This window comes from Heteronotia binoei, chromosome 14 (genome assembly GCF_032191835.1).
Source record: "Heteronotia binoei isolate CCM8104 ecotype False Entrance Well chromosome 14, APGP_CSIRO_Hbin_v1, whole genome shotgun sequence".
Lineage (NCBI taxonomy): Eukaryota > Metazoa > Chordata > Lepidosauria > Squamata > Gekkonidae > Heteronotia > Heteronotia binoei.
In genome coordinates this window covers 45,011,470-45,034,611 of record NC_083236.1, presented here as the reverse complement: position 1 = coordinate 45,034,611, position 23,142 = coordinate 45,011,470, and the positions used below count along the sequence as shown (strand labels likewise).

General features: G+C 47.7%; 1 protein-coding gene across 1 annotated transcript; it reads right to left on the bottom strand.

The window, feature by feature from the left end:
• Positions 1–82: 82 nt before the first annotated feature.
• Positions 83–19,796, bottom strand: CA7 (carbonic anhydrase 7). The gene is made up of 7 exons (XM_060253885.1): positions 19,731–19,796; positions 17,305–17,502; positions 7,760–7,878; positions 5,926–6,021; positions 3,893–3,955; positions 3,352–3,507; positions 83–371 (listed from the first exon to the last, which is right to left on the bottom strand). Exons 1-7 carry the CDS (start codon positions 19,768–19,770, stop codon positions 249–251), a joined length of 795 nt encoding a protein of 264 aa, XP_060109868.1. The 5' UTR covers positions 19,771–19,796; the 3' UTR covers positions 83–248.
• Between the last annotated feature and the right edge of the window lie 3,346 nt (positions 19,797–23,142).

Genomic DNA, 23,142 nt, shown 5'->3' with positions numbered 1-23,142 from the left:
TTAAAGTTGAGGTTCTCTGGAAGACAAGTGACTCCTAAATTTCTTACTCTGCTTCATGAGGAAGTGTGAGTTAGCATGAGCACTGTATCTACCATAAGCTCTGTAACAGATACCTTATTTAATTGGTGCTTGGATCAAATGCTTTTAATGCCCTGTGGCCCCTTTGATCTTGAGATTCTGAAGCCCAATTATCCAGTTCTTGCAGATACTGAAGCACTTTGGATTGTTTGAAGTTCACTTGCGAGGCTTTAAACCTTGAAAGATGCACGTACGATTCTTCCCTTAAGAGGCTGTGGGGGGCGAAAGTTATTCACCATGTGGATCTTTTCATCTTCCTCAGTGGTAAAGAGGAGTGTTCGGAATTTTCCCATCTGTAAAGTCAGGCACAATAGTATTAGGCTGTGAGGCTTTTGCTGATTGTTTCACAGATAAGGTCTTGACACTCTGCTGGGACCTCCCCACCAATTTAGATACAGTATGTGAACTCGAGGCCCCGAGCCCGTCACATGTTCCAGCGCTTGACCATTTCGCTTCACTTGGTCAGAGAGAAGTCGACAAGGTTCTCTGTTCTGTGCATCCAACTACTTGTGATCTGAACCCACGTCTGTTCTGGCTGATAAGGGCACGCCAGACGGAATTATTGGTGCCACTTCAACAGATCATTAATAGGTCCTTGACAGAAGGGACCTTCCCTACGCCCCTTAAGGAAGCAGTGGTTCACCCACTTCTTAAAAAACCATCCTTAGACCCAGTTAAATTGGCCAACTATCGACCGGTGTCATTGAGAGGGCAGTGGCAGCAAAGCTACAGGGGTTTTTGAATGACACTTCCGCATTAGACCCATTTCAGTCTGGCTTTCGCCCAGGACATGGGACGGAGATGATACTGGTTGCCCTCTTGGACGATCTCCTAAGACATCTGGATGAAGGCAGATCGGCAGTGTTGCTGTTATTAGATCTGTCGGCTGCCTTTGATTCAGTCGATTACCAGCTACTGTCACATCACCTTGCCGACACGGGGATTCAGGAGTCTGCTCTCCAATGGCTTACCTCTTTTCTCCAAGGCCGGGGACAGAGGGTGGCAGTGGGGAAGAAGTTGTCTCAGAGACACCCACTAGTGTGTGGGGTGCCTCAGAGGGCAGTTCTCTCCCCAACACTATTTAACATCTACATGTGCCCCCTCGTCCAGATTGTCCAGAGCTATGGGCTGGGATGTCACCAATATGCGGATGACACCCAGCTCTACCTCCTGATGGGTGGCCAGGCTGACTGCGTCCCAGAAAATCTGGATTGAGCATTACAAGCCGCTGTGAAATGGCTCGACAAAGTTGACTGAAATTGAATCCAGCAAAGACGGAGGTTCTGTACCTAAGCTGAGGCGGTCTGGGAAGAGAGATCCCTTTACCGACCTTCGATGGGGCGCCTTTAGTGCCAGCTTTGAGGGTCAAGAGTTTAGGGGTTCTCCTGGAGCCTTCATTAACTATGGAGGCCCAGATGGCAGCCACTTCCAGATCTGCATTCTATCATCTTAAGCAGAAGACAGTTGGCTCCGTACCTGGAACGCAGCGATTTGGCTACAGTAATTCATGCAACGGTCACCTCAAGAATAGACTACTGTAATGCCCTCTACATGGGGCTGCCCTTGACTTGGACCCGGAAGCTGCAACTGGTGCAGAATGCTACAGCCAGGTTGGTATTGGAGCTGCCTTTACGGGTGCACATTCAACCTGCACTCGAGACACTGCACTGGTTGCCTGTAGTGTTCCGAGCCCAGTTTAAAGTGCTGGTTATGACCTTTAAAGCCCTATATGGCTTGGGGACCTGTCTACCTTCAGGACCACCTTTCCCCACATGAGCTCCAGAGAGCACTACAATCAAGCTCGTTAAATCTGTTAAAGATCCCCGGGCTAAAGGATGTCTGTTTGACCACTACAAGGGCAAGATCCTTCTCCGTGGCTGCACCTGCCCTCTGGAATGTTCTCCCTGAGGAGACCAGGGCCCTGTGGGATTTATCACTATTCTGCAGGGCCTGTAAGACATATCTGTTCAGGCAGGCTTTTAATAACTAAATGGAGGTACTTTTAACATCTATGGGGGTGTGTACTATCTACCCCACAAAATAATCACAAATTAATTCAAATCAGACAGAACGCCATCTGAACTGTATTTAAACTATTTTAATATTTTCATAATGTTTTATTGTTATAATGTAAATCTGTCATCAAATTGTGACTCTTGTTAGCCACCCTGAGCCCATTTGGGGAGGGCAGGATACGAGTATAATAAATAAATAATTCCTTGGGAAGATGACCACAGACAACAGCCACAAACAATAGCCACTAGGAAAGGCACGGATAGCTGTCATCATGATATCCATCAGTTCTTTGCAAGGAGCAAATCGTCTCAAAGGAAGTTTATCACAGCAGTTTCCAGCCTTTTCAGTTTGGTGACCTACGAGTCCAAATTTACTTGGTGTGGTGACCCATCCGGAGGTGGCCCAAGGGATTTTTTTAGTATCCTAGGCACGCTAAGACCTTGGCATGTATCTAGTTCAACGTTTCATTATCTACAGTGGCCAACTAGATGTTTTTGAGAAATGAACAAACATCGCACAAAGGGTGCAGTGCCTCCACTGTGATATGGGGTTGCTATTACAAGTTGATCTCCAGGCGACAGAGATTACTTCACCTGGAGAAAGTGGCTGCCTTGGAGGGTGAACTCTATGGCATCATACCCCATTAAAAAGGAAAAGGGAATCTAACTTAAGGCTAGAGGGGTAGGTGGGGTGTTAAAATAACCAGTGATTCTTCCAGAGTAGTTAGCTCTGTGTTAGTCTGTCGCTTCAAAATAGTAGAGTCCAGTAGCACCTTTAAGACTAACAAATTTTGTTTCAGCATGAGCTTTTGAGAATCACAGCTCTCTTTGTCAGATATATCTGATGAAGAGAGATGTGATTCTTGAATGCTTATGCTACAACAAAATTTTAGTCTTAACGGTGCTACTGGACTCTTTACTAAAATGACCAGTTGCATTCACAGCAGACAAAGACAAAGACACAGCAGACTTCTTTATAGAAAGGACAAAGCTAAATGGTCCATTTTATCCTCTTAGTAAGGTAGGTGAGGCTGAGAATCTGTGGCAGAGTGGGGATTCAAACCTGGCTCTCCTAGTGTGACACTGTAACCACTACACCATGCTGCCACTCGAAGTACTGGTTTTTGTTTTTCTGGGACATTGCATTGTTGCTATACAAATACAATAACATAGCATGTTTTAATGCGAGTTTTTAAGAACAGCTATCATGGATCTTATTGCAAACAATGAAGAAAGGGATACAAGTCTCCAGGTTTACCTGTTTTTCAGATATCCTAATGGTATCTTTCAGGACTATCCAAGTCACACTCTCATTAAGGGGAGGTGTTGTCAAGGATCCAGGATATGTCCAGTAATCTAGACAAGTGGGCAGGAGGCTTCTTGGGCTGAAGCACTTAAACCGAGCCTTTGTTCCCTAAAGAAAAGACGAATGAGGATGAGGATTTGCAGGGGGAGTAATTAGGCAGAAACCAAAGGTGCAGACTGCACATTCAAAATTTCCTGGTAACTGCACAAGGATTGTTCAAACACAGCACTATGAAGCTGTATCAAAGCAGTACAAGCCCCAGCAGCTGATCAGAGTTTTGGACTGCAATTGACAAGCTCAGGCCAGACTGAAATTGACAAGCTCACTTGCCATGGAAATTCTCCCCTTGTAGACACCCCGGGCCAGATTGTTTAAAGATAGCCTTATTTTGTTGCTTTCATCATAATGGAGGTTAGCCAGTGTACTAGCTGTATCTGAATGCCGAATGCCAAATCATACAAAGTTTACTTTAAAGTTTTGATTTAAGACTTACTTTATATTTGACCATGTACAAGGCATCTGTTAATCTGCTCATAGCAGCATGTTCTTTTCCAATCTAAAGATTTAAGTGACAAAAGAGATGTATAAGAATGTAGATTTTGGTAACAATTATAGTTATAGTAGGTCAGTTTGTGCCCCCGCTCCTCCCCAATGAACAGTTAAGGGACACAGCTACAATGTACTTGATGAGTTTGATTTCCTTGCTGGCTTGTGTAGCACAGGTGCCAAGAGCCAGAGCCAGGATCCAAAAGGTTGCCTGTTCAAATCTCATCTCAGCCAATTTTGGTGCCAATTCACCAGGGGGTCTTAGACAGGCCACCCAGCAAGGTTTTCAAGGCACAAGATGTAGAGAGGTGGTTTTCCATTGCCTGCTTCTGCACAGCAACCTTGGACTTCCCTGGTGATTTCCCCAAATACTAACCAGGGCTGATTCTGCTTAGCTTTGGAGATCTGATGATATCAGGCAAGCCTGGGCTGTCCAAGTCAAGGTGGTCCCCTCCGTGCAATGCTCCCTCTAAGCTGTGTAGTCTTGAGAGCAAAAATTCTACTTTGTGAGCTACTGGCATTAAAGTTGTGAGCAAGTGGTTTGGCTACTGCATAAATTAGTTTGCTCTGGGGCCATCCTTCCTGAGCTAAGACAAAAATGTGTGAACTGCAGGCTAAAAACTGTGAGCTGATTCACGCTAACTCAGCATAGAGGAACCACTGCCTCCGTAGCGTATCACCAGCCTACCTCATAAAACTGTATTAGGCATTACTGTGATGATGTACATGAAGCAGTCTGAATACTTAAGGTGCCAGCCTGGTGGAACACCCTCCGTAGTGAGATCCAGGCCCCGATGGATTTAATGCAGTTCTGCGGGTCCTGTAAAATGGAGATGCTCCACCAGGCCTACGGTTGAGGCGGCAACAATTCAGCCACCATCAGTGTTCCCTCTAAGCTGAGTTCGTGTGAGCTAGCTCAGAGATTTTTAGCCTCCAGCTCACACACTTTTGCCTTCGTTCAGGAAGGATGGCCTCAGAGAACACTCATTTATGCAGTATTCACAACTTTAATGCCAGTAGCTTGCTCACAAGACTCCGCAGCTTAGAGGGAACATTGGTCACAATAGCCTCCCCTGTCCTGTTTAGCTTAGCTGTGCCCAGCAGCACCAACTTTGCTGCTACTCACCCACCCACTTCTCCTGCTCTGTTAGATCTGCAGATGCATCACAACTAGCAGGACGAACCCTGCCCCTAGGCAAACTAGATGATTGCCTAGAGCACTGGCCTTCTGGGGGCCCCAAACTGGGCACCCCCCATGTGACTGGGTGACATTATCAGTGCGGTGGCGGGGGGGGGGGGGGGCGCCAGAAGTTAGCTTTGTCTAGGGTACCAGACAGTCTAGGGCCAGCCCTGAACCAGGGCCAGCACTGCTTAGCAGTGGAAGTCTGATAGGATCAGGCTAGTCCGGGTCATCAAGGTCACTCACAGCACAAACAGGCATAATGAGCCTCACGTTGGATTGACACAAGGATATCTGGGGGCAGGGCCAGCCCCGCCACTAGGCAAACTAGGCGATTGCCTAGGATGCTGGCCTTCCGGGAGCACTAGATTGGGCACCCCCCCCCATGTGACTTGGTGACATTACCAGTGCAGGGGGGGAACCAGAAGTTAGCCTTGCCTAGGGTGCCAGACAGTCTAGAGCTGGCCCTGAAATCTCCTCCTATTCAGTAAACTGTTTAGCTGGCGCCTCTTAAGGTTTTTATGTGTATAAACTGCTTATAATTGTTTTATGGGCACCCCCCCCCCATGTGACTCGGTGATATTATCATTATCTGTTTTAAACTTGTATGGTTTTAAGAATGTTGTAACCTGTCCCGAGCCTGCTTGTGGGGAGCAGCAGCATAGAAGTTGAAACAAACAAACATTTCTATGCTCAGTTTTGCCAGCCATCTTATTTCCCCACTTCCTAAACATGTGCATTGGATCTTAAACACTGGTAACACCTTTCTAATCAGAAGTGGCTCCTACTGTAGCTCTTACCTCCAAGAAAACACCAACCACCGCTAAGCCATCCGGAGCTTCCACCGCCTCTCCGAAAGTTCTGTATTTCCTGGCGTTCCAGTGAACTAAGTGGAGCTGGTGAAGGGAGTTATACATCATTATTGTAAATGTTAAGTGACAAGGCCAAAGCTGATTATGTTCAATAAGCAATAAAGGCGGCCAGTGCTTGGCTTCGCTGAGAACCGTAAAGCTGCCAGACTTTCCGGGAAGCCGATGGAGCTCAGGAAGCCTGCAAACAGCTGCTGCTTTGTTGAATCAGTCAGCAATGACTGTAAACACAAAAGAAGACTCCTGTTTCGGATCCAGGTTCATTAACCATCGTGCCAGAACTCACCAGGGCTTTAGAACCAAAGTCCTAGATCCATTCTGGAACAGCATACAGTATGACACCACTTCCTAGAAAGTGGTTTCCTTATAGCGTTCTTCACACGATGTGTAGTTCTTTATTGTAAAAGAAGAAGAAGAAGAGAGCAACAAGGTACATCTGACTGTGCTGTACTTTCAGCCAGGGAGAGCTGTGTATTCTGGCTAGCACACAATCAGTGCTCTCCTACAACTGAGTGCTTAGCTTGTCCTCCCAGGAGTAGCTCCTCCCATTGTCTTCTTCCACTGTCATACAAGAACAAGAACAGCAATGTTCAGGTGGGCACCATAGTGCCTCCTGATACCTTTCCTGGCACCTGCCAACAGGGCTGTCTTAACGCATGGGCACTTGCCCGTCGGCCCCACAAGCATAGGGGCCCCATACTAATCTGTGTATGATGCAGTACAAACAACCATTTACATTTTTATTCCTGTGAGTAGTTGTTGTAGGGGCCCAGTACACTGCTTTGCCCGGAGCCCATAACGCTACTAAGATGGCTCTGCCTGCCAAGTGCTTTTAGGAAGTGGGAGGGGCTAGTGGGTATTTACCCAGCAGGGCATCTGATTGGCTGGGCAGATTAAAAGGCAACCTGTTCAACAGAGCATCTGCCTGAAATGTTAAAGAGTAACTATTATTAGTTATACATGACCTTGTTCCCAGACAGTTTTGTGTTTGGCTCCATATCCCATGGCAGCCATTTTTTTATTGTCCCCACCTCCTGTGGCAGCCATTCTGTAGCTTTGCCCACCATCCTGCATCAGAATTCCAAAGGAGACTGCAGGCTCAGAAAGGTTGGGGACCTCTGGGCTAGTAAGTACTTAATATCATATAGGGCGGGGATGGACTTTATCATTAACAATGAATGATGTTAGTGCTGTTATTGATACCCCCCAAGCCCTTGTATAACATTCATATGTCAGAAGTGCCAGTACTGTGAAGACATGCCTGTAAACAGTGTTACAAATACCTTCTACAGAGGTGCATCACCCAGGACTTTTCCCCAGAACACAGCCACACTGTTGTGGGAGGTATTGACATCTGTATAACAGTCAGCACCTGAATTTGGTCTTTTATATCTTCCTACCATTGTAAGCATTGCAATCAGGGCCTGTTTGTATGATTTCACTTTTGTACAGCGTTCAGCCACCTGTAGGTGCTGCATAAATAAGAAACAAACAAATCCATGCTATGTATCACGTTTCTGCAACTCTAGAGAAAAGTAAGCGCTCTCATGTTATAAAAGGTATTTTTGAAGAGGGACCACAGCCCTTCCGCATCCTATGATTTCCTTGGCAGGTTTTCTTTATAAAGATTCATAAGAGGCCGGGCTTTTTTTTGAACAGGAACACAGTTCCAGCTGGCTCAGTGTCAGGAGGTGTGGCCTAATATGTAAATGAGTTCCTGCTGAGCTTGTTCTACAAAAGAGGTCAAAGGGTTGTGATGACTCACCTCACAAGGAAAAGATTTGCCGTCAACAGTGTGCTCTGATCCACAACCCCGACTTTTCCCCCAGTGAAAATGGAACTGCTTCAGTCTGTAAGGATCTTCCAGTGGGCCTCCACTTATCACTGTGAGTAAAAAGTAAAGCAAGGGTTTAGTGTGGTTATAGTGATTTTTAAAATTTGTTTTTAATTTTTCCAACATTCTCAACATATTAAAGTAGTAAATCACATATATCAAACAGCAATTAATCTCACATGTAAAACCTAGCTCCAAATTGAAATTTGATCAGAAACTTTCCTGGGATCAGTATATCTTACATCTAATAATTATCCCAATAGCTAATTTCATAATTTACTACATACTTTTATATCTAAATTGCACCATATAACTATAAATGACACTTAATTGTGGTTGTACATATACAGATAAGCAATGAAAATGTTAGAGGGCTCAATATTTCTCAAATGTTAAGTATTAAACATCCATAGCTTTCTTCAACCAGTCTTATCTCAAATTCAAATAATTAGAAATAGATCAGATTTTGGTAATATTTATTCTTCGGTAGGATATCAAGGTCTGTTAAATAGGTGACAATTGGAAACCATAACTCCACAAGGAAACTATGTTGGTTACCGTGTTGGGCTAGGACTGTAGGACACCTGCATTCAGATCCCCACTAATGACACGGCCCAGTCACATGGTATATTTTCCTCACATCATCCCTGGGTCTCAGCTAGCATAAAATGTTTAGGAAGAAAACAGTTCTTGGGGAAATTGTGTATGTCCAGAACACTGATGCAGCATAACTGACACAAAAGCTTCTATCCGGAAGCAGAGCCCAGTGAAAATGGAACTCTTTCATTTTCCACTGAAAATGGAACTCAGAATCCTGACAGCTCTCTCACAGCAGGTGGACTTGGCTCATGTCAAAGGCAAATCATGGGACACCTACGAAGCAGGATATGAACTAAGGTTATCCCTAGGGTTGCCAGCTCTGGTTTGGGAAATTCCTGGAGATTTTTTGGGGGGGTGGAGCCTGGGAAGCCACTTTAAAAAGGTAGAGGTAGTCCCCTGTGCAAGCTCTAGTCATTTTCAACTCTGGGGTGATGTTGCATCACAACATTTTCACAGCAGACTTTTAATGGGATGGTTTGCCATTACCTTCCCCAGTCATCTACACTTCTCCCCCAGCAAGCTGGGTACTCATTTTACCAATCTCGGAAGCATGGAGCCACTTTAGCAGGGTATAATACCATAGAGTCCACCATTGAAATCAGCCATTTTCTCCAGGGGAATTGATATTGGTAGTCTGGAGTTTAGCCATAGTTCCAGGAGATCAAGGTCCCACCTGGGGGTTGGCAACCCAGCCTATCACATAGGTTCTGGCAAGGCAGCCTTGCTGTGTAGACAGCATGCCTCAGAATCCTGACAGTGCAGAACTTAATATCAAAGGAGGTTTTAAGGTGCACTCTCAATTCACAGAGGGATGCCCTCATCCTTGCTATATTAAGAACAGCAAACAAACAAATAAATGGACTCTTTGAGTGAGCTCTGTCCAGCAGCGCTTCTAATAAACTTGAGGGAGGATGGCTTCATTCTATTTGACTCAATGACCCTGAAATCCCTTTAGATGTTACGCATGCACGGAACCGTTCCTACTCGCAGGACTTTGCAAGTTAGGCCAGTCAGACTGACAGACTTTTTATTTATGGTCACAGACCAATTAAATTACAGGGATTTAAAAGATTCAACACAAGGATAGAATCTGTTTCTTAGGCCAGTCTTAATTGATCTAGAGGCTGTAATGTAACACTGCACTTGATCATGCTCTAGTGATATCAGGAATGGCCTCACCAACATTACTCACACTGTCACTGGAGACTGTAACCACAGCATTGAAGGCATCTTTTTGCATTATGCTCTGTCCAGGGGGAACCTGTAGCAGCATGATACCAGTGTTTGGGCAAGGGCCAAGGGAAGGTAGGCTTCTCCCCCTACCCACTGAATGGGTCAATGGTATGGTATGGGCAAAGCTTCCCAATTTTTCTTTCTTATGCCTCCTTCTCTCTCGGAGGGCTTCCGCTTTCTAATTTTGGTGTTGCTTCAACTCTGTATGTCGGTAGCAGAGACCACTTAATCTTGTACACATTAAACAAGCAGGCAACATGATTTCTTTATATTTTGTGACACAATGTTGGACAATGTGTTGGACTAGGATCTGGGAGACCCAGGTTCGAATCCCCACTCTGCCATGGATGTTTGCTGGGTGACCCATGCTCACTCTGGGTCTCCCCCTCCCCCTCTCTCAGCCTAATCTACATTACAGGGTTGTTGTGAGGATAAAATGGAGGACAGGAGAATCATGTAAGCTGTTTTGGGAGAAAGTCAGGGTAATGAATAAATAACATGTTGTTGAGTACAGAAAGTGTCATGTTAAAAGCTTGAATCGGCCCAGAGGCATAAGCCTTTGGTGTGAATTGAAGGGCAGGAGCCAAAGGAAGCAGCTTTCAGCTTGGAACCCTGCTACCTGGAAGCCGTTGGGAGAAGGAAGGTCTGAAGAGGTGTGCAGCTGAGCTGCTGGTCATCTAGTGAAGGAAGACCTGAAGTGGCAGCTCACTGGACTTTGTATGGTTGCCAATCTCCAGGTAAGGCCTGGAGAACTCCTGAAATTAGACCTGGTCTCCAGGCAACAAACAACAGTTCCTGTGGAGAAAATGGCTGCTTTAGAGGGTGGGGCCAAGAATCCCAGCTACAAATACAAGTTGATGGGGTGTGAACTGACAGACTGACCAAGAGAGAGATCTTGGGGTCGTGGTAGATAACTCACTGAAAATGCCAAGACAGTGTGCGTTTGCAATAAAAAAGGCCAACACCATGCTGGGAATTATTAGGAAGGGAATTGAAAACAAATCAGCCAGTATCATAATGCCCCTGTATAAATCGATGGTGCGGTCTCATTTGGAGTACTGTGTGCAGTTCTGGTCGCCATACCTCAAAAAGGATATTATAGCATTGGAGAAAGCCCAGAAAAGGGCAACTAGAATGATTAAAGAGCTGGAACACTTTCCCTATGAAGAAAGGTTGAAACGCTTGGGACTCTTTAGCTTGGAGAAACGTCGACTGAGGGGTGACATGATAGAGGTTTACAAGATAATGCATGGAATGGAGAAAGTCAAGAAAGAAGTACTTTTCTCCCTTTCTCACAATACAAGAACTCGTGGGCATTCGATGAAATTGCTGAGCAGACAGGTTAAAACGGATAAAAGGAAGTACTTCTTCACCCAAAGGGTGATTAACATGTGGAATCACTGCCACAGGAGGTGGTGGCGGCCACAAGCATAGCCACCTTCAAGAGGGGTTTAGATAAAAATATGGAGCAGAGGTCCATCAGTGGCTATTAGCCACAGTGTGTGTGCGTGTGTATGTGTGTATATATATATATATATATATATATATATATATATATATATATATATATATATAAAAAAATTTTTTTGCCACTGTGTGACACAGAGTGTTGGACTGGATGGGCCATTGGCCTGATCTAACATGGCTTCTCTTATGTTCTTATGACTATAGCATTGTACCCTATTGAGGTCCAGCCCCTTCCCAAATACTTCCCCCAGACTCCGTCCCCAAAATCTCCAGGTATTTTCCAACCCAAAGTTGGCAACCTTACTCTGTGGGATCATATAAGAGGGTACACTGCAGGAGGAGGAAACATCTGAGCTAAGCAGAAGAGCTACGCACCAGGGTGGCTTCCAAGAAGTGCAATTCACTGTATTATTTCCTCTGTTTATTTAAATTGTGCTCCGGTTGTTAAAATTGCTTATTTATTCTGTTGCAGTATTCTGGAAGGCCCCTTGGGTCCTTATTAGGGAGAAAAGTAGGTAAACGTGTCAGAATGAATTTATGAAATAATGATAAGGAAGACATTTGTACACCAAAGCAGAAGAGGAGGACACTCTCATACCTGTGGTATCAACTTCTGACTTATCTAGTTGCAAGATAAATACTAAGGGTGTTTCCAGTCTGGATTTAAACTGGTTTAAATGTGAACCCTGTAATGCAGAGTGGTAAGCTGCAGTACTGCAGTCCAAGCTTTGCTCACACAACCTGAGTTCGATCCTGGTGGAAGCTGGGTTCAGGTAGCCGGCTCAAGGTTGACTCAGTCTTCCACCCTTCCAAGGTCAGTAAAATGAGTACCCAGCTTGCTGGGGGTACAGTGCTGATGACTGGGGAAGGCAATGGCAAGCCACCCCATAAAAAGTCTGCCATGAAAATATCATGCTGCAAGGTCACCCCAGAGTGCTTGCACAGAGGACTGCCTTTGCCTTTAAATGTGATTTATTCTCTTCAGCTGATTATTTACTTTTTATTTATATCCCCTTTCCTCCCCTGACTGGGGACTCACTGTGGCTTTTCACCTCATTCCCTCCACCTCCACTTAATCCCTCACAACAACCACCTTGGGGCCATCAGTAAGGCTGAGAGATGGTGGCACGCCCGAGACCACCTGGAGGGCTTTCCTGGTCAAGTGAGGGATGCAAACCCAGCTACGCTAGGCCCTAGGAATCCTACAGGATCTGAGTATCTATCATTCAGGATGGAGTGAGGTAAGAAACTAGGGCTGCCAACTTCCAGGTGGGCCTGGTGTTCTCCCAGAATTACAAGCCATCTCCAGGCTACAAAGCTCAGTTTCACTGGAGAAAATGGCAGCGCTGGAGGGCAGGCTCTATGACACCATATCCTTGCTGAGCTCCCTGTCCTCTCCAAACTGTGTCCTCCTCATGCACTGCACCCAAACCTACAAGAATTGCTAGAGCCTAGAATTGCCAGGTCTTAACTGGCTCCCGGTGGGGGATGCGCTTTACTGTGTGATTACGTCACCCAGAAGTGACATCATTGTGCCAGGCATGGCACACGGGGGATGCTCTAGCATTTCGCTTTTAAATTCTATGACATCATAGAATTTTTCACCCAAATAGCCAGGGCTTCCCCCGTGTGACTTGCTTGGTGCGATGATAGGGTGACCATAATGTCTGAAGGCCAGCCAGGGACACGTTGGGGGGGGGGAGGTAGGGGTGTGCGCATGCTTCGCCGGAAACAGGAAGTGACGTCACTTCTGGTGACGGCATGCCACCACAGGAAACAGGAAGTGACATCACTTCCTGTGACATCATTTCCCCGCGTCACCTGCCGGAAATGGGAAGTGACATCACTTCCTGTGACATCATTTCCCTCAAATGATATCATTTCCCCCAAATGCCACTGCCGGAAACAGGAAGTGACTTCATAGCACTTCCTGTGACATCCCCAAAAATCCCCCAAATATCACCGCCGGAAACAATTTTGTTCTGAAATCCTGTATATACTTCATCAGTATATGGGATAAGGCACTTTCTCAACTGTGCTGCATAATGCAGCCTATTTATTTTGTCCTGTTTGCTCTGTTGGCTCTATCTGCGCCACCTTCATCACTTTCGGGGTGTGGATCCCCCAGTGGGGTGGTCTCCCAACTCCCTCCGCCGGCTGTTTCCGATAGCCCTGCGCCCCCTCTTTCATTTGATATGTGTCCCGTGCGGGTGCCACCCTCCCGCCGGGAGATGCCGCAAAATGAGCCCCCTTGAGGCTTATGGCGGCAGGGCTCGGGGGAAGCGAGCTAGACTGCTGTTCTTTTGAGGGGTTATAGAGTGTTTCGAGCCCGTCCCTGTGGCATCGGTCCCATCATTGTGGGGCCCAGGGGGCCGGCGCAGCGGCACGCCGAAGCAGCCTGTCACTAATAACACAGGTCGAGATGCAGGACAGGAACCCGGAAGTGACCGACAGGCTGCTTCAGCGTGCCGCTGCGCCGGCCCCCTGGGCCCCACAACGATGGGACCGATGCCACAGGGATGGGCTCGAAACACTCTATAACCCCTCAAAAGAACAGCAGTCTAGCTCGCTTCCCCCGAGCCCTGCCGCCATAAGCCTCAAGGGGGCTCATTTTGCGGCATCTCCCGGCGGGAGGGTGGCACCCGCACGGGACACATATCAAATGAAAGAGGGGGCGCAGGGCTATCAGAAACAGCCGGCGGAGGGAGTCACGAGACCACCCCACTGGGGGATCCACACCCCGAAAGTGATGAAGGTGGCGCAGACAGAGCCAACAGGACAAAATAAATAGGCTGCATTATGCAGCACAGTTGAGAAAGTGCCTTATCCCATATACTGATGAAGTAAATACAGGATCTGAGAACAAAATTGCACCAGAAGACACAAACACAAAGCTCCCTTACACTGAATCAGTGCTTGGGTCCACCAAAGTCAGTATTATCTACTCCAGTCCCAAACACAAAGCTCCCTTACACTGAATCAGTGCTTGGGTCCACCAAAGTCAGTATTGTCACATAAGAACATAAGAGAAGCCCTGTTGGATCAGGCCAGTGGCCCATCCAGTCCAACACTCTGCGTCACATAAGAACATAAGAGAAGTCCTGTTGCATCAGGCCAGTGGCCCCTCCAGTCCAACACTCTGTGTAACATAAGAATATAAGAGAAGCCCTGTTGCATCAGGCCAGTGGCCCCTCCAGTCAAACACTCTGTGTAACATAAGAATATAAGAGAAGCCCTGTTGCATCAGGCCAGTGGCCCCTCCAGTCCAACACTCTGTGCCACATAAAAATATAAGAGAAGCCCTGTTGCATCAGACCAATGGCCCCTCCAGTCCAACACACTGTGCCACATAAAAATATAAGAGAAGCCCTGTTGCATCAGACCAATGGCTCATCCACTCCACCACTCTGGTCACATAAGAACATAAGAGAAGCCCTGTTGCATCAGACCAATGGCTCATCCAGTCCACCACTCTGGTCACATAAGAACATAAGAGAAGCCCTGTTGCATCAGACCAATGGCTCATTCAGTCCACCACTCTGGTCACATAAGAACATAAGAGAAGCCCTGTTAGATCAGGCCAGTGGCCCCTCCAGTCCAACACTCTGTGTCACATAATAACATAAGAGAAGCCCTGTTGCATCAGGCCAGTGGCCCCTCCAGTCCAACACTCTGTGCCACATAAAAATATAAGAGAAGCCCTGTTGCATCAGACCAATGGCTCATCCAGTCCACCACTCTGGTCACATAAGAACATAAGAGAAGCCCTGTTAGATCAGGCCAGTGGCCCCTCCAGTCCAACACTCTGTGTCACATAAGAACATAAGAGAAGCCCTGTTGGATCAGGCCAGTGGCCCCTCCAGTCCAACACTCTGTGTCACATAAGAACATAAGGAGGGAAGGAAGGGAGGAGGGAGGGAAGGGAAGGGAGGAAGGAAGGGAGGGAGGGAAGGAAGGAAGGAAGGAAGGAAGGAAGGAAGGAAGGAAGGAAGGAAGGAAGGAAGGAAGGAAGGAAGGAAGGAAGGGGGAGGGAGGGAAGGAAGGGGGGAGGGAGGGACGGAAGGAAGGAAGGGGGGAGGGAGGGACGGAAGGAAGGAAGGGGGGAGGGAGGGAGGGAAGGAAGGAAGAAAGAAAGGAAGGAAGGGAGGAGGGAGGGAGGGAAGGAAGGAAGGGAAGGGAGTGAGGGAAGGAAGGGAGGGAAGGAAGAAAGGAAGGAAGGGAGGAGGGAGGGAAGGAAGGAAGGGAAGGGAGTGAGGGAAGGAAGGAAGGAAGGAAGGAAGGAAGGAAGGAAGGAAGGAGGGAGGGAAGAAAGGAAGGCCGCCCCCCCCCCCGCTTTCGGCCCCCTTACCTGCTTCCAGGGCGGCGGAGAGTCCAGCGGCGGCGGCGAGTCCTGCGGCGGCGGCCTCTCCTATGCTTCCCTGGCCTCCGCCGGGCCCCGCGCGTGGGCGGGGAAGGCGGCGAGGGAGGGAGCTGCCGGCGCTGGCCTCTGGAGGCCTGCAGGGACCAGCGCCGGCTGCTCCGCGGCCTCTCCGTGGCCTCCGCTGGTCGCTGGGGGCCCTCCAGAGACTCTGGAAGGCCCCCAGCGACCAGCGGAGGCCGCGGAGAGGCCTTCGCTGGTCGGCGCTGGTCCCGGAAGGCCCTCCAGAGTCTCTGGAAGGCCTTCCGGGACCAGCGCCGGCTGCTCCACGGCCTCTCCGCGGCCTCCGCTGGTCCCTGGAGGCCCTCCAGAGACTCTGGAGGGCCTCCAGGGACCAGCGGAGGCCGCGGAGAGGCCTTCGCTGGTCGGCGGTGGTCCCGGAAGGCCTTCCAGAGGCTCTGGAAGGCCTTCCGGGACCAGCGCCGGCTGCTCCGCGGCCTCTCCGTGGCCTCTGCTGGTCCCTGGAGGCCCTCCAGAGACTCTGGAGGGCCTCCAGGGACCAGCGGAGGCCGCGGAGAGGCCTTCGCTGGTCGGCGGTGGTCTCGGAAGGCCTTCCAGAGGCTCTGGAAGGCCTTCCGGGACCAGCGGAGGCCCTCCAGAGACTCTGGAGGGCCTCCAGGGACCAGCGGAGGCCGCGGAGAGGCCTTCGCTGGTCGGCGGTGGTCCCGGAAGGCCTTCCAGAGGCTCTGGAAGGCCTTCCGGGACCAGCGCCGGCTGCTCCGCGGCCTCTCCGTGGCCTCCACTGGTCCCTGGAGGCCCTCCAGAGACTCTGGAGGGCTTCCAGCGACCAGCGGAGGCCACGGAGAGGCCTCCGCCACCGCTGCCGGCCCCGCGCGCGGGCGGGAAATGCGGCGAGGGAGGGAGGGAGCGTCCCTGTGCATGCGCAGGGGCCCTGCGCAGGCGCAGGGACGCTCCATCCCTCACTCGCCGCCTTCCCCGCCGGCGCCCGCGGCCCACCGCCTCCGGGGCTGGCTAAACCGGGACCTCTAAATGGTCCCGGTATAGCCAGCCTGGGAGGCGGGAATAGGGGGCCAGAACCGGGACATTCCCGGGCTCCCGGGACGGTCTGGCCACCCTATGCGATGATGTCACTTCAAGGTGATGTCATCATACTGAGCACGTTGGATGCCGATGGAGCTCTTCGGGGGCTTGGATCCCCCCACACACACACTGGCCAGCTCTGTGCTGGTGGGTTGGGGGCCTCCACACCAGAGGAACCCCTGCCCCCAGCAAGAGGCTGTGAACCCAACCAGAGCCAGAGTTGGCAACCTTATAAAGGTTCTGTAACATAGCATCTTCATTGCTCTAGCTAGACTATGAGAGGAAAGCCATCATAATTGAACCCAGATGAAACGCCTTGTGGTGTAGATATGCTCTTTTAGAAGCCACTCACAGAGAGAGAGAGAGGATTGCCAGTCCCCAGCTTGGAGCAGGGGATCCCCTGGTTTGGAGGTCCTCCCTCTGCTTCAGGGTTATCAGAAGGGGGGGGGGAGGGAGGAAATGTCTGCTGCGCACTCCATTGTACCCTATGGAGACTGGTCTCCATAGGGTATAATGGAGATTTGATCTTTGGGTATCTGGGGCTTGGAGGGAGGCTGTTTTCTGAGGTAGAGGCACCACATTTTCAGCATAGTATCTGATGTCTCTCCTGCTTTAAAAAAGCCCTCAGTTTTTATGCCCATTTGATCAGCTCAAAAGTCACCAAGGCACGAAAAAAGAATGCTGTTCTGGGAGGGTGATAATAATTGGCAACACTGACCTGCCTTGTCATCAATGTCCTTGTAGTCCACCATGACTGAATGCCCATTGTTGGAGAGCTCAAGAGAGGTGCACAATTCATATGAAACCCGGAAGGGCTTTAAACTGGGGTCAAAAACTGCTTGCTTTGAGTCTATGTCAATTGGGGATTGGCGATTTCCTTGGGCAATAGGATAGGATGTGTGCCACTCAGAGGGTCCTGGGAAACAAAGAAAACAATTGTTACTTCACTCACACACCTCCAGAACTGCAGATGTTCCTTTTTTTATTGCTCCTATAAGTCTTTTGACTATTGCCTCACTATTAGGGGGATAGTCATAAGAACATAAGACCTCTGCTGGATCAGAGCAGTGGTCCATCTAGTCCAGCATCCTGCCTCTCACAGTGCCCCCCACCCCAGTTCTTCTGGAGGTCCAACAACAGGGTATAGAGGCTGAGGCCTTCTCTGGTATTGCTTCCTGGCACTGGGATTCAGAGGCCGACTGCCTCTGAACATGGAGATTCCCTTTAGTCACTAGAGCTAGTAGACACTGATAGAACTATCCTCCACGGAGCTGTCTAATCACCTTTTAAAGCTGTCTACATCTGTGGCCATCGCTACATCCTCTGGCAGCAGATTCCACATTTTAATCACTCACTATGTAAAGAAGTATTCCTTTTGTCAGAGTCCCAAATGAACTTGTCTAGTATAATCAATTAATACACCAGGCAACTAAAAGAACTATTTTTGGAAACAGCTGACCTCTGTACAAGATAACAAGCTTGGGGAGGGAATCCATCTGCCATCATCATAGCAATGCGGAAATTGTTGTAGTGGGTTTCCCCGCACAACTGTGGTCACATCAGAAGCTCCAGGTCATGTGGGAGAAGATGGTTAACATGGTGCTAGTTCTGTGCAAGCTCAGATTCAGATCAGCAGCAAAACTGGGGACTCTTCAGGCAAGATAACACTGGGAAGTGGGAACCTCAAGAAGTGTACCAATTCTCTGAGAAAGACAGAGAGATTCCATGCATGCAAAATGAGGTGCTGCAAAATCAGCTATGCAGCTTCCCTGATGAATTTACCCAGTCTCAGTGATGAGAAAATGTTCTTTTCTGCTCTTTCCCATTAGTCATTGGCACCAATAGCTGTGTAGCTTGCTACCACAAAGTGTGATATGCATATAGTGCTTGTCAGATCATTACTGAAAAGTAGGAGGTGGGGTATTTGTGAATTTCTTGCATTGTGCAGGGGGTTGGATTTAGGGTTGCCAATCCCCAGGTGGGGGCAGGAGATCCCCCAGTTTGGAGGTCTTTCCCACGCTTCAGGGTCACCATAAAGCGGGAGGGGGGGGGGAGGGAAATGTTTGCTGGGCATTCCATTATTCTCTATGGAGACCAATTCCCATAGGGTATTATAGAGAATTGATCTGCAGGTATCTGGGGCCCTGGGGGGCTATTTTTTGAGGCAAAGGCACCACATTTGCAGCATAGCATCCGATGCTTCTCCTCAAAACACTCTCCAAGTTTCAAAAGGATTGGACCAGGGGGTCCAATTCTATGAGCCCCCAAAGAAGGTGCCCCTATCCTTCATTATTTCCAATGGAGGGAAGGCATTTAAAAGGTGTGCGGTCCCTTTCAATGGGATGGCCAGATCTCCCTTGGGAGTTCAGTTATGCTTGTTGTCACATCCTTGCTCCTGGCTCGACCCCCAATGTCTCCTGGCTCCACCCCCAAAGTCCCCAGGTATTTCTTGAATTAGACTTGGCAACCCTAGTTGGTCTAGACCCTGGAGGTCCCTTCCAACTCTATATGATTCTATGAAAAGTAACAGATCTGTAGCATGTTGATAATTTTAGAAATGTTGTAATAACTTTTTCCTATTTTTGTGCATCTCCCCATTGCACTGCTCAGCTGCAGGAATGCTCATATAAAAATAACTGGTAAACACAGCAGGGTTCTCTGTCCGTTTCTCACAATTATTTGGTGTTCCTTTGGATTGTATTTATTTTGTGTTATTTGTGTGCATTGCTGCCCCCTCAGGTCCGGTTCTGGAGCAAGGCTGGTTCATGTCTCATACAAAGTCTGTCTCCTTTCAGCATTTGTGCATTAAGAGAAAAGGACATGGGTTTATTATTGGGAAAGGCCTTTCCAAGGGGCAAAGGTCACCCAGGTCACCAAGAAAATACCCCCCCCCCCTTCTTGGGTTTCAGATGAAATGGCAAAAGTATCCTGGGTTGTGCTTTGGCGGAGCATGCAAGGACGCAGTGAAATTGCTACCAGTTACAAGCAAGAATTCGAGGCTTGCTTATATTGGTTAACCAGTTATCTGCCCTTGGACTTGTATGGCAAACTATCTGCATCTTCAGGGAGTTCCTAAACATATTAAGCAGAAGGGAAGAGAAAGGGAGGAGATGGAGGTGGGGGGGGGGGTTGCGGATAACCTACCGTCCTTCTGCCCGTATCCCCAGCACTTATGACCGGTCATGATGCAGCCTGCTTCTTTTCTCCTTAGCTGCCAGCTCTTTAATCCAAGCACAGCAGCTTACCTGACTCTATAATAGCTCACTTGTGGGACAGTGTCAGTCTCTTAAAGCGGCAGAAGCAATTCCCATTCCTAGCTGGCTTGCACTGTCAGAAATGCTGACCGAATCCCACGGTAGATGGAGTTTGGTGCAATTCCTTGCTGCTTCGATTAAAACTCTTCCAATCTTCTATAAGAATCACAGTGAAAGTTGTTTTATTACATTTGTTCGCTTAGATTTTTATATGCCACTTTTAGTAACCATTAGGGTTGTCGAGGCACAGATAAGGCTTCGTTTGTGATGATACAGTGCATGTGATCACGGCACCACAGCTTTGAAGGAAATCATGGGGTAAAAGTAGATCTTACTTTTGAGAAAGACCTTGGGGGAACAAAGATATTATCCCAAGGGCACAATTTTAAAATCATGTATTATAGAGTGAATTACACTAACACTCTGATTTCATGTGCTTTCACATGGAAGGTGTTGGTTCAAAATCTGCTATCATCAGTTCCTGTAAAGTGATTCATAAACTTAATGAAGAGGCCACACAACACGATATTTGGTCTTGTTCAGTGTCCAGTTATTGGGTTGCTAAAATGGTCATGAAATGACCCCCTCATTGTTCCACTGCCTGTAACACTCTACAGTTGGTGTCAACTAACAAAGCAGCCAACCTTACATCTGGGAATCAAACCACTACATGATTACACAAACAACAACATCTACCCATGAATACATAAGCTTACCATCTACTAGAAGCAGAAAAATCATCTCTTTTTTGATCGCATAAAGCTAGTTATGACTTTCTAGAGACACCATTTATTTCTTTATTTAAAAACTTTATGCTGACTCTCTGGGAACCTGCCTGAGATGGTCATGGAACAGAAACAATAAAAACAAACATTAAAGAGATAAATTAAAGTACAGCATTAAAACCTGGACCAGCATAAAAACGTAGTCCACGCACAAAAATGACCAGTGATAGTTTAAAAGAAAGGGGGGGGGAGTGGTTTGGCCTCACAAAATAGTGAAAGCTGTAGGTTATAATGAGGTAGACCCATAAGAAGGTGGCAGAAATTGGCATTGTGGAACTGTCTACTCTGGCTTTTTAAGGTGGGCACTCTTTGGAGAACAGACGCTGCATTTCCCACCTTCATATTTGAATTTTCACAGATTGCAAGCAGATCTTAACCTCTGTGCTAGGCTAAAAACAGAAATTGGTCCATCATGAAAAAGCACCCAGCATGTTTAAAAAGGTGTGGTGGTATCTCTCTCCCCCCCCCCGCCCCATCCCTGGAGGAGCCTCTCCTCAAGCAAGGGCAATTAATGTTTGTGACTGGAGTTTAGCTCCTTCTACATTCATTATCCCCTTTTGACGAGTGACAAATCATAAAATGTTGTAACTGGGGCAAGTTAATGAAAAACATTTAACCTGGAATTCCTAGCCTCCATGGGAACAGTTGTATTGCGCAAGCAACAGGAAGTAATGAGCTATGGATAGTGATCAAAATATATTTGATTTTCCTTGTTTGGTTACAGGACTTTTTTTGAGCAGGAACACGGTTCCAGCTGGCTTGGGATCAGGAGATGTGCCTAACATGCAAATGAGTTCCTGCTGTGCCTTTTCTACACAAAAGCCCTGAGTGGAACAATGGTGACATCTGGGGGTGTGGCCTAATATGCAAATGAGTTCCTGCTGGGATTTTTTTGGGGGGTAGCTATGTATTCCCTTGTATCAATGTATCAATGTCAACACTTGGGACAATGGAACCTCCAGGGCTTAACAGTGATGTCACATGGTTGCAATAAGGGGAACTGGTCTCTGTCGTCTGGAAATCAACTGTAATTCTGGGAGAATTCTAGGCCCCACCGGGAAGTTTTAAACCATAGTTCTTATGCTCTTGTTAATGGCATACTATTGCCTGCTTCTAATGCATCTGCTTGCTCTGAAAAGTGCTCTTTTCTGGGAAATTTGCTTCCAGAAAATTATTTTGAAACTCTCATTAATTTAGGGTTGAGAAATACCTGGAGATTTTGGGGGTGGAGCCTAAGAGGGCAAGATTTGGGGGGTGGGGGTGGAGGAACTTCAGTGGGGTATGCCATTCAGCCCACCTTCCAAAGTGGCCATTTTTTCTTGGTGAAATCTCTTGTCGCCTGGATATCAGTCATAATCCCAGGGAATCTCCAGCTATCACCTGGAGGTTGCCAACCCTATTTCATTTCAGTAGTGCTTAAGCAGGAGAACAGCCAGGGAGTTGTGCCCTAGATGAAACGATCTCTGCTTGGGAACACTCTCTGCTCATGTTTCTGAAACAGTATCTTATCCTTGTATGGAGTCTCTCTCCCCTTAGGTTACACTGGAATTATTGATACTCTCAAGGCCATGGTTAAGAGTCCTTATCGATTCAGTGCATTCAAGAAAGGCATAAGTAACAAATCCATTTCTTTACTGCTAGCTGAATATTCCTAAAAGCACGTATAAGCAACAACAAAAAGGATGCACTATAACATGAGCAGAAATTCCACTGGGGTTTCTTTCAACACAGTTCAATGTCTTGGTCTTTAGTCTTTCCAACCAGAGGATTCAACTTTAACCGCAAGATAGCTGCATGGAACTCACTAAGTTGCAACCATGTGACATCGTAACAGTCATGCCAGGATGTGGGGGAGTCTCGGTGATGATCTCACACGAGTATCAAGGCCTGGATCAATGGGTTAAGAGAGTGAGGGGCAGGGGAACCCTATCCATTACTGACTGACCTTACCTAACTGTCCAGCTGTGCCTCTTAGCCTGACTGCATAGAGAGGCAGGAATTGTGGCAGCCATCCTCTCTCTGTGTATGCACACCAGCAGAAGCCCTTCCAAACGTCTAAATGAAACAAACAAATCAGTAGCCAAAAATGCAGCTGTAAAGGGGCTCCCAGCCCACCTGAGGGTTTCAGTCTATAATGTATAGTAATGAGGGTTTAATCTATAATCAAATCACTGGCTTAGTTTCTTTCTTTTTTTTTTTTAGTCCAGTGGCACCTTTAAGACCAACAAACTTTAATGCTGGGTATACATTTTTGTGAAAGCTTAACTTTTGTTGGTCTTAATAAGATATTTATTTATATATTGATTGACTGATCGGTGAACTAGTAAAAAAACCAGCCCCATGGTGCAGAGTGGTAAAGCTGCAGTACTGCAGTCCTAAGCTGTGCTCATGACCTGAGTTCGATCGCGGTGGAAGCCGGGTAGCCGGCTCGAGGTTGACTCAGCCTTCCATCCTTCCGAGGTAGGTAAAATGAGCACCCAGCTTGCTTGGGGGAAAGTGTAGGTGACTGGGGAAGGC

Bases quoted from the DNA above. Each gene is read 5' to 3' on its own strand.
- CA7 (XM_060253885.1), bottom strand. From the start codon at position 19,770: ATGACCGGTCATAAGTGCTGGGGATACGGGCAGAAGGACG. The intron at 7,879-17,304 runs GTCAGTGTTGCC...TTTTACTCACAG, and splicing joins GGACATTGATGACAAGGCAG to TGATAAGTGGAGGCCCACTG. The intron at 372-3,351 runs GTAAACCTGGAG...CTGACTTTACAG, and splicing joins TTAGGATATCTGAAAAACAG to ATGGGAAAATTCCGAACACT.